We start from the raw sequence: 14,122 nt of genomic DNA on the forward strand, positions 1-14,122 counted from the left end.
GTCATTGTTACAGTGTAACTATACATTTTAGTACTAATTAAATAATATTAATTAACAATAACATGTACTTACTATTAAATTATGTTTAGGCTTGGTTGTGTGTAATTATGCATACTTAACTGTTATAATACTACATTACATAACGTAGACTATGTAACATGGGCACTAAAACAGTTGGAATGAGTTAACCAATCGCCTAATTTGAAAGGTAACAGTGAATAATACATTTATTACAATGGGCTTATTTATTCATCGATTTTAATGTTATATAAATCCAGCTGTTTGTTCATGTTAGTTCACAGTATATTGAATAATGTTAACAAATGCAACTTTTGATTTTAATAATGTATTAGTAAATGTTGAAATTAACTAAGATTAATTAATGCTGTAGAAGTGTTGTTTGTTAGCTCATGTTAAAGGGATAGTTCCCCCAAAAAGGAAGAGTCTGTCATCATTTACTCACCCTCAAGTTGTTTTTAAACCTGTAGTTTTTTTCATCGAACACTAAACACAAAGGAAGATTTCAGTTGATGGGACGCATTTGACTTCCAGGCTATATTACAATGGAAGAAAATGGGGTCCATCAACTGTTTGGTTACCCGCATTCTTCAAAATATTTTATTTTGTGTTCTGCAGAAGAAGAAGAAAAATCATACAGATTTGAAACAACTTGAAGTAAATGATGACAGATTTTTCATTTTTGGGTGAACTGTCTCTTTAAATAAAAATAAAATAAAAACTAATAATAATAAAGTAGTCAACTGAAACCTATTGTAACGTGTTGCCATAGTAACTAATACATAAATCACTTAAACCAAACCAAATTGTTGTATCTTTATCTATGTCTTTAACCCCACAGCATCCTCACAACCAATATATCAGTCCTGATAACTCTACTGAAGGTATCTCTCTCTCTCTCTCTCTCTCTCTCTCTCTCTCTCTCTCTCTCTCTCTCTCTCTCTCTCTCTCTCTCTCTCTCTCTCTCTCTCTCTCTCTCTCTCTCTCTCTCTCTCTCTCTCTCTCTCTCTCATATATTGGTATTTATGTAATGTACTATATACACTATGTCAAGTTGGATATTTTTTCAAGATCTTTTCCCCCCTGTTTTCTACAATGCTGAGAACTCAAATTTAGAGATGTTCAAGTTATACCAAACAGATATGTCCTTGTCGTTATGTTGTCCATTTATTCATTTACTTTTAGCAAGGAAGCGCGTCAGCTGCATCTGTAAGCCACATGAAACTTTAGTTAAAGTTGAGCATGAATTTCCCGAGGTGATGCACAGAGGTGTCGTGCCCTCATGTGTGTTCGTTCAGCGCTGTGGAGGCTGCTGCATGGATGAGGCTTTGGTGTGTGTCAGCGTAACCAAACACACCAGCATAATGCAGGTACGAACAGAAACATACTGTATATGGGAAATGGGAATGTAATTGATTCAGTTGATCACATCAAATCCCTCCTCTCCTTTTTTCAACAAAATTACAGTTAAAGCATGGCAAGAAAGTGCAAGGTGAAATGATTATTGAGCTGCCTTTCGTTGAACACAGTCAGTGTCAATGCAGGTAATGCACAAGTTCATGACTAAACTTAAAATTTCTTCATGACTAAACTTCTCATGGTGTTTAAATAATATTAATAATTTTTTTCTTCCTAACAGGTTCAGAGATCATCTGTGATGCTTTTTTTAAACAGCTCATAGTCAGTCACGACATTATGAATTTGTAATCTGAATTATTTTATCCCATTTTTAGTGATTTTATATTATGGAGATTTGAACATAGCCATGTTTTCTCTCTCTCTCTCTGTGTGTGTGTGTGTGTGTGTGTGTGTGTGTGTGTGTGTGTGTGTGTGTGTGTGTGTGTGTGTGTGTGTGTGTGTGTGTGTGTGTGTGTGTGTGTCAGTGTGTGTTTTTTGCTTGTTTTGTTTTTCATCCAAGAATAAAAGCAAAAAAAATATGTAGCCTACTGTTCACATACTTTCCTCTCTTTCATTTACTTTCAAAAACGTAGATTAATTTAAAAAAACAAAAACAACAACTAGTTTATAAGAAACGAGAACAGATGTTATTTTCCTTTTCCACTATATCAAGCCAAACATGAGTATTTTTTTTAAAAAAATTCTTAGATTAAAAGAAAATAGCAACTAACATCATAGACGAAAATAAGAAAAATAGACAACCACGTAAATCTGCACACCACCACGTCTGATAAGATTTAAACAGTATCACAGCACCGCCTTGTGTTAAGCATAATAAGAGAGAATCTCTTCTTAAGAGTACGTGGCAGTGACGTCAACAGCTTTGAGTGAAGACCCGGATGTTATGCACAGCCTGAGCCTGCACAGTTCAGCCATCAGAGAGGCAGAGTGGTGAGAAATGAATCCTTATATCTTTCAGCTCACATGTTGCCATTTCCCCCTCAGTACCTCAGTACTCACATCAGCACTGCTCACTTATTTAGATGCGTGTGACGGTTATTGTTGGACTGATGAAAGCATCTAAATTCACACATGCTGCTACAAATTTAGCTTAGCAGCTAGCTAGAGTTGGTTGTCAGCAAAAGAACATGACAGTTAATGCAAAATAATGAGATACGCAGGTGACGTGCGGTCACACTACCGTATTCTTATAAATCGTTTTTAATGGTGACATTGTGCAGTTGATACAGGACAATCACAATAACAGTAACTTAGAGTAGCAGTAGTGTATATAGGTGGACAGCTGTTTTCAAGAGAGCAATTAAACTATAAAAAAGTCACAGGAAAGACATTTATAATGTATCAAAAGATTTATATATATATTTTTTTAAATTGTCTTAATCAAATAATCCTGAAAAAAAACGTGTCACGGTTTCCACAAAAATATGCAGCACAACTGTTTTCAACATTGATATTTATTAGAAATGTTAAACTCAGAACATTATATCAGATACATTCCCAGTGATGTATAGAATAAAAGTGAAACCAGAGGTTTTAGTTTTGCTGTTAATACACTTTCACTTTGATTGATTTCTTTTTTTCCCCTCTTAAGGTGATGAGTTGGTGCATCAATGAATGCACGTCGCCGCCACGGTCCTAGAGGCAGCCAGGACGGGGTGTACACTGGGCCTTCTCAGACCCAGTCCCAGCTGGTCCAGCAGCTGGAAACCCCCCTGGCTGTCCCAGCACCCATCGCCCCCCTCGTTGACACATTCAGCATGTCCTGCCGAGACCGTACCAGCGAGTTTCAGTCTGTGTGCAAGTCCCTCCAGGGGCGACAGGTGCAACAACTATTGATTCATACTGTCTGGTAACAAGGGTTGGGTGATATGGCCCAAAAATATTATCACAATATAATTTTCCATATCAGTCGATATCCATATCACGATAAATGTAAAATATTTATTTCTCCTATAAATATTTTTGCTCCTGAGTGAAAGATGTAGAAAACAGACAGGTAACCGTGGTTTTAAACTATCTTTTATTGTCAAAACATGACAAACATTTCCCAAACAAGTGAAATTACCTTATTAAAGGTAGATTGAGGTCGATTTATTTATTAAAATCTTAACTGTGGTCAGCTTTTTTTCACTCTACACTGTATATCAATAATATCATTATATATACTTAAATGTAAGTAGTAAAACACTAAAAACGCAAACGGGCAAAAAAATGCGTTTAAAGTTAAGAAACATTTTGAGTCCCCCCCTCTCTTTGCCTCACAGTGGATTGGTTCACCGTTCATCTCACACACACACACACGCACGCACGCATCTCATTGACACATACCTCACCAACAGTGGGCTGGTCGCGAGAGGAGGGAGAGAGCAAAGTTCAGTATTTTTGGATCTCCAGTAAGGGCTGTCTATTCTACTTTATTCATTTTAAACATCAGATGAAATTATTTCTCTTTTGATACAGGCGATGCTGAGTCATTAATACATCATCAAAGGCAAACAATTATGATAGCGATGTACAAGTCCGATGTTTTATTGATTATAGTTTTGTAACGTTAGCTTGCAAGTCACCCACTACAACTAACAATGTGATAAGCCCGTGAGTGAATGTAGTTAATGTAGATTTACCGCGGTGTTGGGCTGAATGTTATATGGAAGAACTTTGATAACTTAATAATTAAATTCTATGCGGTGAACCTATGATAAGCAGTCCACGTACGTCGCTCTGTTTTATGTCGGACTCGGATGGGATAGCCAAAATATATCCAAACCACAGAAGTTGAGCGAACTAACTTGTCACATTATCTGTGTCCTCCAAGCTGGTCGTGAGCTCAGAGTTTTCTTAACTATCGCTAATTTTTTTGCTCCACTTCACTCTGATCCTCCAAGTCTGTCAGCTACTGACTGTAAACAACACCGCGTGAAGCACCCATAAGCCGGTCTGCAATACACATGCGCAGCATTACGCATAACGCGTTAGCATTATATTAGGAATTTATCGAACTGTTGTTATAGTTTTATCGAGGGAAATTATATTGTGATAATTATCGTTATCGTTTTATCGCCCAGCCCTACAACCTGCGAGTGGCTGATATAGTCTTCTTTTAGTGGAGTTTGTGATCATACTGGAGGTAGCATGAGTTGAAAAATACCAAAGAATTGTTGATGTTCTCTTCTAGAATGGAGCGCAACCTCTCAGAGCTGTCGACAGCGCTGTCAGACAGCGGAGTGAATTCACGCTCTTTGCTAAGTGAGTAAAACAAATTCTTAATCAGTCATGGACAGTTCAAGAGGAAAGCATGTGAATGTTGGATTAACTGGTTTTATGAATGGACAGGTCATATAAATTATTTTCATCTTTAAATAAATAATAGCAATACAAATGCTGGATGACAGCACTGCCGACGGATTCCACATCCCGAATGAAGGTCCCGAAACTCTAACAGTGTGAATAAGTCAGAATGCATGAAATAGTATTAGGCCCCCTCTTAAAGTTTAGGGTCTGTAATAAGTGAATTTTATTCATTAAGAATAAGTAGCAGTAAAGGCATTAATAATGCTGCTGCTGCTGCTGCTGCTGCTACTGCTGAAAAAAATATATAATCATATTCTTCAAAGAACCCCAAAAAAGATTTATCAGGGTTTCCACAAAAAATATTGCACAACACAACTGTTTTCAACTTTGAAAATAATAATAAATGTTTCTTGAGCACCAAATCAACATATTAAAATTATATTTAAAGGACCATGTGACACTTAAGACTGCTACAAATTCAGCTTTTCATCACAGAAACAAATTACATTTTAAAATGTATTCAAATAGAAAACATTGTGAATTGTAAAATATTTTCAAAGTTTTAATGTTTTTACTGTAGTTTTGATCAATTCAATGCATTCTTGGTGAGCATAAGAGACGTCTGTCGAACATTTGAACAGTAGTGTAAAAAAAGTCTAAGTAATAGTTAAAGATTAGTATGAGCTAAGGACTTTTATTATGACAGTTGTATCACTGACAGTTTGGAATTTATTCAAAATATTGGAAGTATGAGATGCTTTTTAAAGGTGCAGTGTGTGGATTTTAGCAGCGTCTAACGCGCACCTCTCCCTTTCGAAGCACATAGAGAACCTATGGGGGCCGACACAGGACAAAAATGACGTTGTCTGAGAGCAGAGATTGACTAGCACTCTGTAGAGCAGTTTGTCCATTTAGGGCTACTTTAGAAACATGATGCTGCAAAAGGGTGATTTCACTCTAAGGGGACCCGTGGTGTATGTAGATAGAAATGCCTCATTCTAAGATAATAAAAAAATAATGGTACACTATGTAAGGTCTTTATACTCTACTGAAAACATAGTTCTGTACATCATATTGAATTTTTGTCTATAGATCCTCATAAAATACTACGCACTGTACCTTTAATGTATTTGTCAATAAATCAATAGATCTGCACTAAATAAATGAGCATCATGTAATTGAACCAAAAGTCAAACTGAAACTTGTGATTTTCTAGTGCTGAGAGACTGATTAGATTCCAGGTTGATGACTTCTGGCTGCAGTTACCTTTTGGAGCTTTACACACTTCAGTCTGTCATTTGTTCATTGTTGTTGAAGATCAGATAAAATTTTATGACCCATTTCCTGGAAAATCCAGAGAGTTCACAGACTTTTTCCTGCAACTGTATTTAGTATTGGAACCGGGACGCTGCATTTGACCTATAATTTATTCAGACCTACTTAAGCTTTAATGGTCTGCATTATTTCATCGACTTGGCCTTATGACAGATATTGACCACATCTTATTAACAGGCGAATTGGAAGAGACCTCAGCAACACTTTTGCCAAGTTGGAGAAGCTCACAATTCGTAAGTATCTTGTATCCCTTGCCATCTCACACATGTACCGCTGTGGACTGTTTTCGACGTGTAACTCAATCTTTTTGCACCTGCAGTTGCCAAAAGAAAGTCCCTTTTTGATGACAAAGCAACTGAAATCGATGAACTCACTTACATAGTAAAACAGGTTAGGGTGAATCTTCCCCCTCCTCCAAGAACACATTGTTCTATCTGTTTATTTTATACCGTAATCTGATTCCTAACTGTTTGTGTTAATTCAGGACATCAACAGCCTGAATAAGCAGATAGCTGGCCTGCAGGAGCTCGTTCGATCGCGGAGTGGACAAAATGGCAGACATCTTCAGACACATTCCAACACCATTGTAGTCTCATTACAGGTATTAACCTCTGGCCTCAGCGCTCAATCACAATGTAAAGATGTCTAGTGGACTTTCACCTGGAATGAAACCATTTTCTGTTTGTAGTCCAAACTTGCATCGATGTCAAGTGACTTCAAGTCAGTATTGGAGGTCAGAACAGAGGTAATTGATTTACTTGTTTGGAATGGGAGGCTGCATGGCGCATGCTGAATTGTGGATAATTTTTGTGATATTTTGGATGTTTTTTTCTCTCTGTCTAGAACTTGAAGCAGCAGCGAAGTAGACAGGAGCAGTTTTCTCAGACTCCTGCCTCATCATCATCTTTCCATGCCAACGGCTTCAGTAAGAGCATCTCCTCTCATAAAAAAGTCTGCCTTTATACATTCAAGTAGTAATTCTTCCTTTTTGCTTCTCTTTTAACAGACAATTCAGTTCTTATGCAGGACGACTCCAAGAAGACAGATATATCTATAGATATGGACCTCAACTCCAGTCAGCAGATGCAGTTAATCAATGAACGGGTATTGTTTGTTCATTGAGTGTGGGTTGTAACAGTACAGATGCATGTAAACTTAATGTACTGAATCACTGTTGATGTGTCTGGTCAGGATTCATACATTCAGAACCGTGCAGACACTATGCAGAATATAGAGTCCACCATTGTGGAGCTCGGCTCCATATTTCAGCAGCTGGCTCACATGGTGAAAGAACAGGAAGAGACCGTACAGAGGTGAGGAAAATAATGTTTGTCTTATGTCTGAATGGATCTTATTTAAAAGATTCTTCATCATAAAGAGCTATTCTAGTTGCATTAAAGGGATGGTTCACCCAAAAAATAATTTAAATTAGCCTATGATTTACTCACCCTCAAGTAATCGTGTATATGACATTCTGCTTTCAAACGAATAAAAGTTGAGTTAGATTTTAAAATTCCTGGCTAATTCAAGCGTTATAATGGCAGGGATTGTTGCTCTGTTTTTGAAGTCTATAAAAATGCATCTGTCCGTCAAATAATGTGCTCCACGTGGCTCGGGGAGGTTAATAAATGCCATAGAAGTGAATTGATGTCTTTTTGTAAGAGAAATATACATATTTAAAACCTTATAAAGTAATGTTTCGGCCGATCGCCTTCCGTATTCAGTTAAGGGAAAAAGTGCTGAAAGTGCCTCTGCAGGTCAAAGGCTTACTAGGTACGCATATTGAACTCTGAGAAGGCACTTTCAACACTTTTCCACAGAAGGCGATTGGCTGAAACTTTAATTAAAAAAGTTTTAAATAAGGATATTTTTCTTACACAAAAGCAACGCTTTGCTGCTGAAGGCCTTTATTAACCTCCCAAAGTTTGTAGAGCTCGTTATTTGACGATCAGATGCATTTTTATGGACTTAAAATACCAAAAACAGCAACAATCCCTGCCATTATAAAGTTTGGATTAGCCAGGACTTTTTTAATATAACTCTGTATTCATCTGAAAGAAGAATATCATATACACCTAGGATGAGTTAAGGGTGAGAAAATTGATCTAACTAGTTATTTTATTAAATAATAATAAAATAACCTATATTTAGTAATGTAGCATGGATTTCAAGCCTTTTTCTATTCCACTTTTTTGTGCTCGTAATCAATAAGCAAGTGTGTTTTCTTCCATTTGTGGCCAGGTCACCATAATGAAAAGCGCTTTTCCATTATAATCGGCCTTTAACTGCCACAGTAGCAGTTAGCCTGCAGTTCCTACAGTAGTAAATGGTAACATAAAGTAAAGGAAAATCTCAACTGATGTAGTGGTTCAGGTTGCTTTTAATATGCCAACATCCTCAATCCAGTTATAAATCTTCCAACATACACTACCTTTTAAAAGTTTGGGGTCAGTATTTTTTTTTTCATCCCTGCTCCTGGAGACCCATTCTAATTAGGTAATACAATTGAATTTATATTGTGACCATTAAAAAGGTGTTTTTATATATATATATATATATATATATATATATATATATATATATATATATATATATATATATATATATATATATATATATATAATATAATATAATATAATATACCCTCTTTTGGGGTTCTGTTTTTTGCTTACTAACTTTGATTTCAGACATAGTTACTGTCCTGCAAAGTTTATTTCCGGCCTGTTTTAGCACACTTGTCTGTGATTTTTTTCAAGTGATCCTGAAGAGCTTGATTTGCTGGTTCAGGTGTGTTTGATTAGGGTTGACATAAACTAGGACAGTGGAGCTGCATCTGAAATCCAATGTTAGCTTCACTTCCTGCCTCCTGATATATCTTCCTCTGATCAATTTTGGTCATGGCAGCATACAGGTCCTTCTCTAAAAAATTGCATATTGTGATAAAGTTCATTATTTTCCATAATGTAATGATAAAAATTAAACTTTCATATATTTTAGATTCATTGCACACCAACTGAAATATTTCAGGTCTTTTATTGTTTTAATACTGATGATTTTGGCATGCAGCTCATGAAAAAACTAAATTCCTATCTCAAAAAATTAGCATATCATGAAAAGGTTCTCTAAACGAGCTATTAACCTAATCATCTGAATCAACTAATTAACTCTAAACACCTGCAAAAGATTCCTGAGGCTTTTAAAAACTCCCAGCCTGGTTCATTACTCAAAACCGCAATCATGGATAAGACTGCCGACCTGACTGCTGTCCAGAAGGCCATCATTGACACCCTCAAGCGAGAGGGTAAGACACAGAAATAAATTTCTGAATGAATAGGCTGTTCCCAGAGTGCTGTATCAAGGCACCTCAGTGGGAAGGAAAAAGCGTGGCAAAAAAAGCTGCACAACGAGAAGAGGTGACCGGACCCTGAGGAAGATTGTGGAGAAGGACCGATTCCAGACCTTGGGGGACCTGCGGAAGCAGTGGACTGAGTCTGAAGTAGAAACATCCAGAGCCACGGTGCACAGGCGTGTCCAGGAAATGGGCTACAGGGGCCGCATTCCCCAGGTCAAGCCAATTTTGAACCAGAAACAGCGGCAGAAGCACCTGACCTGGGCTACAGAGAAGCAGGACTGGACTGTTGCTCAAATTTTGCATGTCATTCGGAAATCAAGGTGCCAAAATGCCTGAAGTCCAGTGTCATGTACCCACAGTCAGTGATGGTCTGGGGTGCCATGTCAGCTGCTGGTGTTGGTCCACTGTGTTTTATCAAGGGCAGGGTCAGTGCAGCTAGCTATCAGGAGATTTTGGAGCACTTCATGCTTCCATCTGCTGAAAAGCTTTATGGAGATGAAGATTTTTTTTTCCAGCACGACCTGGTACCTGCTCACAGTGCCAAACCATACTGACCATGGTATTACTGTGCTCAATTGGCCTGCCAACTCTCCTGACCTGAACACCATAGAGAATCTGTGGGATATTGTGAAGAGAAAGTTGAGAGACGCAAGACCCAACACTCTGGATGAGCTTAAGGCCGCTATCGAAGCATCCTGGGCCTCCATAACACCTCAGCAGTGCCACAGGCTGATCGCCTCCATGCGGCGCCGCATTGAAGCAGTCATTTCTGAAAAAGGATTCCCGACCAAGTATTGAGTGCATTACTGAACATAATTATTTGAAGGTTGACTTTTTTAAAAATTAAAAACACTTTTCTTTTATTGGTCGGATGAAATATTCTAATTCTTTGAGATAGGAATTTTGGGTTTTCATGAGCTGTATGCCAAAATCATCAGTATTAAAACAATAAAAGACCTGAAATATTTCATTTGGTGTGCAATGAATCTAAAATAAATGAAAGTTTAATTTTTATCATTACATTATGGAAAATAATGAACTTTTTGAGAAGGACCTGTATATGTATCATTCCCTGCCTATCCTACAATCCTGAGCGTTACATTTTGTGACCGCTGAAAAACAGTGATGGCTTCTGAGTTGTGGTTGGTGGTCAATTTATTTGTAAAAGTACGTTTTTGATCAATGTTTTCCACTTTTGATGTCATTCCTTGTGAGAAATGACAATAGTAGTAATTACATATTTGCTTAGTTTTCACCAAAGCTCGCTCTATTTTGCTGTTGATCCGTTTTGAGAGGTCCCTTTGCTTGAAAGGACAGTGAGGCAACAAGTCTGCTGCCTGCTTTCAGACGCAGACTCTGTCTCCAGGATCAAAATTGGCAAAGACTTTTATAATGTTCCAAAATATTTCGATTTAATCAAATAAACCCAGCCTTGGTGAGCATTGAGTAATAAGATTACAAAAATCTTACCGACCTTGATCCTTTGAACAGTAGTGTATTTACACTGCATGAACCAATAACGATTCTTTCCATCAAACTTCTCTTCCCTGACAGAATTGATGCTAATGTAGAGGACACTCAGCTGAATGTGGACCTAGCGCACACAGAGATACTCAAGTATTTCCAGTCTGTGTCCAACAACCGCTGGCTGCTCATCAAGATGTTCCTAATCCTCGTCATCTTTTTCATTGTCTTTGTGGTTTTCATGACCTGACGTCCACTCTTAAGAGGGGCAGATTTGAGGAATCAGTGGATTTTCAGTATTTGAAAAAAAGAACGAAAGGGGCTATTCTCTCTCTTTTTGTATTTTCTCTGCTCTTTCTATGCTCAATGGCTCTTTTAGTGATCTTTTCCCCAAAACTGGTGAATTTATAAGCCGTAAGCAGAGGAGTTGTCAGTTTGTAGTGAATTTAAAATAGTTGATTAATGTCTAATTTATGCCTATGTTTGTCCATTTAAATTTCAATCTCATGTTTGGTATCTGTAGAGGAAACTCTTTGATATTATTTCCAATATTTTGGTATATAAATCACAGATTACAGAGAGATGAGTATCCATGAGTAAAGCCAGCAATCATGACATGGGTAAAGAACCACTCTTTTAACATATTCTGGATCACTGAATCAATGTTATTAGCATTAATCATGGTATACACTTTTAGACATCTCTTCTTCTAAGACCTTGTTATGCATTTGCATTTTTTTCTCTCTTTTGATTAAATATCCTTTTAGAGAGGACTTTATGTGGGGGTTTGTAACAAAATTCCTCTTCTATTCTGACTTCTACAGTAAACCACCAAACCAGCTCAAGTGAATATAAACTTTTATGGTGACTGCCTGAAGGTTTTGATGTGTATTGTATGTTTTTGTTTTGTTTTGTGATTGATTACTTCTGTTCTAAATTCATCAGGTTCAGCAAGTAAGAGATCAGTATTTGGAGCTAGTGGCCTTTACCAAATTTAGGCCAAAGCAGAGAAATGCTTTAACATTAAAGTTGAACATGATTCAAACAGGAATAAAAAATTCTGTTTTTATATTTCAGTGGATGTTTTAATCATCCATCATAACCTTGTTTTTACATTCAGCGTGTCGAAATGTACGCTCTTAGAAGGCCATGAGAATACTCCTTTCCAGATCACTATGTAAATTGTTTCCAATAGAATACATTTGTTTGTGTTTCAATTTACTTTGAGAATGGGGGAAAGTTTTGCCATTTGTGCAATGCATACTGTAAAGATTTAAAAAAAAAATGGAAATAGAAATGTATGCGTTGTTTTAATGTCTGTCTTTCTTATTATCTACAGAAACATATGTGGTGCATAACTTTAAAATTCATGAGATTAATAATAAAGTTAGCTGTTTTTAAAAAAGAAAAAAGTACATTTTTAAAACTATGATGTGTAATTCTTGTATTTGATGCCACATTTCATATGCTTGAATTAATGTTTGAATAAGAAAAAAGCAGCATAATGTGGATACCTCTTATCCAGAAATATTTAGCACAACCAGTTTAAGTACAATCAACTTGGATGTTTAAGTCATTTCAATTTAAATGGGATTAAACTGATTTAAAGACCCCTGTAGTCAAAATCAAGTTTTTAATGTTGTATATATGTCTGGTGTTTTTAATGATTTAGGAAAAAACATTCATACAACATTCAGTCTATTGCTAAGTAGCCTAGAAATCTAGATGCACCCTGCGGCATCAAATCTAATCTGCTGTGAGTGTCTAGCATACACTTCTGAGCTGTAAAAGCCAAACTCTGGTCGGGCCAATCACATCGTGTATAGAGTCGGTGGGCGGGCCTTAAAGGGGGGGTGAAATGCTGTTTCTTGCATACTGAGCTTTTTACACTGTTAAAGACTTGGATTCCCATCCTAAACATAGACAAAGTTTCAAAAACTAATGTTGGACGTTTGGAGTATTTCTGTGTCAAAAATACTCCTTCCGGTTTCTCACAAGTTTTTTTCGAGTATGGCTCGGCTTGACGTAATAGCGAAAGGTCCTTGTATGGGCCGTACGGGCTCTTCTCCCGGTATGGTGCGCGCACGCGTGACTAGAGCGAGAGAGGAAATGCACGCCCATAAACACCCTCTCAGGTGCTGCAGATCCAGTCGTCCGTGAACACTTCTGTCACGCCGCGCACCACTTTATTCCTATGGGTGACATTAAGCGACTTCAACGCTTCAGCACAGCATTCCGGGAAGGCAGCGCTGCATTTGAACGCAGAAATGACGGGAAGCTTCACAGCATCGCTTCAGTCGCGTCGCAAAGTGGATCTCCACGGTCACTGCTATCACAGGACTTCACCAAATAATACCAAAGAAGTGTGTTTTTGACGGAGCGGCATAAAGGTCCGGTCCTGCTTTGGAAGTAGTCGGTGAGTAAAACTGCTTCAAATGTCTATGCTGTTGGCTATCGTCGTGTGAGTAAACATCAGTAAACGTCATGATCGCATGGCTAACGGTTACGCCATTGTTGTTCCATGTATAACTTTACACTAGTCTGACGTGCAAAACCGTTTTGCAAACTCAAACCGTTGAGTTTGAAAGACAACCATTTATCCTGCCCCTCGGATTGGATTGAGCCCTGTCAATGGTGAGTTTCCAGACCAAACATCTTGATGTGGGTCTGGCTTGTTAGGCTAATTGCTGAGTATTTTTTTCTGGTGAACCAAAGACAAGTCTCAAAAATACAGTTTAAAGCTGCAGTCCATAACTTTTTGCGCTCTAGCGGTTAATAAACAGAACTGCATGGGTCTAGCGGAAGAACATTGCAGCCGGAGCTACTTCTCTCTGTTTATGTCTACGAGTCACGCAGGGACTGTGCTCCTCCGCAACGGTACCTACCAGTCTGGCCTGAAATAGTCCCAATGTACACACTTATTATAAGTGTACCATAATGATTCAGGATAAGAAAAAAACATGGTTTGGAAAATAGATTTATATTTTACATTGTCATTGTATAATATTTGTAAATCTTGAACACAAAAAAAAGTTACGGACAGCAGCTTTATTAAAATCACTGGTATTTCTGACGTCACAAACTATTTGATTTGGATAAGTGCATGCATACCATTCTCATCTCGTGCGTCCCATTACTGTCTGACGCACCCACCATTAGCCTAGCTTAGCACAAAGACTAGCTAGCCTACTGCTCAATAAGTGACAAAATAACGCCAACAATTTCTTATTTACATGTTTGTGA

General features: G+C 37.6%; 1 protein-coding gene across 1 annotated transcript; it reads left to right on the forward strand.

Moving 5' to 3' along the window:
* The first annotated feature begins 2,256 nt into the window (after nucleotides 1-2,256).
* Nucleotides 2,257-12,490, forward strand: stx5al (syntaxin 5A, like). Its single transcript, XM_067422739.1, has 11 exons — nucleotides 2,257-2,367; nucleotides 3,029-3,257; nucleotides 4,613-4,683; nucleotides 6,241-6,296; nucleotides 6,383-6,453; nucleotides 6,548-6,664; nucleotides 6,752-6,808; nucleotides 6,907-6,988; nucleotides 7,070-7,167; nucleotides 7,255-7,376; nucleotides 10,970-12,490. The coding sequence occupies exons 2-11, from the start codon at nucleotides 3,048-3,050 to the stop codon at nucleotides 11,127-11,129; spliced, it is 1,044 nt and encodes a 347-aa protein (XP_067278840.1). The 5' UTR covers nucleotides 2,257-2,367; nucleotides 3,029-3,047; the 3' UTR covers nucleotides 11,130-12,490.
* Nucleotides 12,491-14,122: the final 1,632 nt, after the last annotated feature.

This window comes from Pseudorasbora parva, chromosome 18 (genome assembly GCF_024679245.1).
Source record: "Pseudorasbora parva isolate DD20220531a chromosome 18, ASM2467924v1, whole genome shotgun sequence".
NCBI classification, from domain to species: domain Eukaryota; kingdom Metazoa; phylum Chordata; class Actinopteri; order Cypriniformes; family Gobionidae; genus Pseudorasbora; species Pseudorasbora parva.

Bases quoted from the DNA above. Each gene is read 5' to 3' on its own strand.
- stx5al (XM_067422739.1), top strand. From the start codon at position 3,048: ATGAATGCACGTCGCCGCCACGGTCCTAGAGGCAGCCAGGACGGGGTG. The intron at 4,684-6,240 runs GTGAGTAAAACA...TCTTATTAACAG, and splicing joins GAATTCACGCTCTTTGCTAA to GCGAATTGGAAGAGACCTCA. The intron at 6,989-7,069 runs GTAAGAGCATCT...CTCTTTTAACAG, and splicing joins TTTCCATGCCAACGGCTTCA to ACAATTCAGTTCTTATGCAG.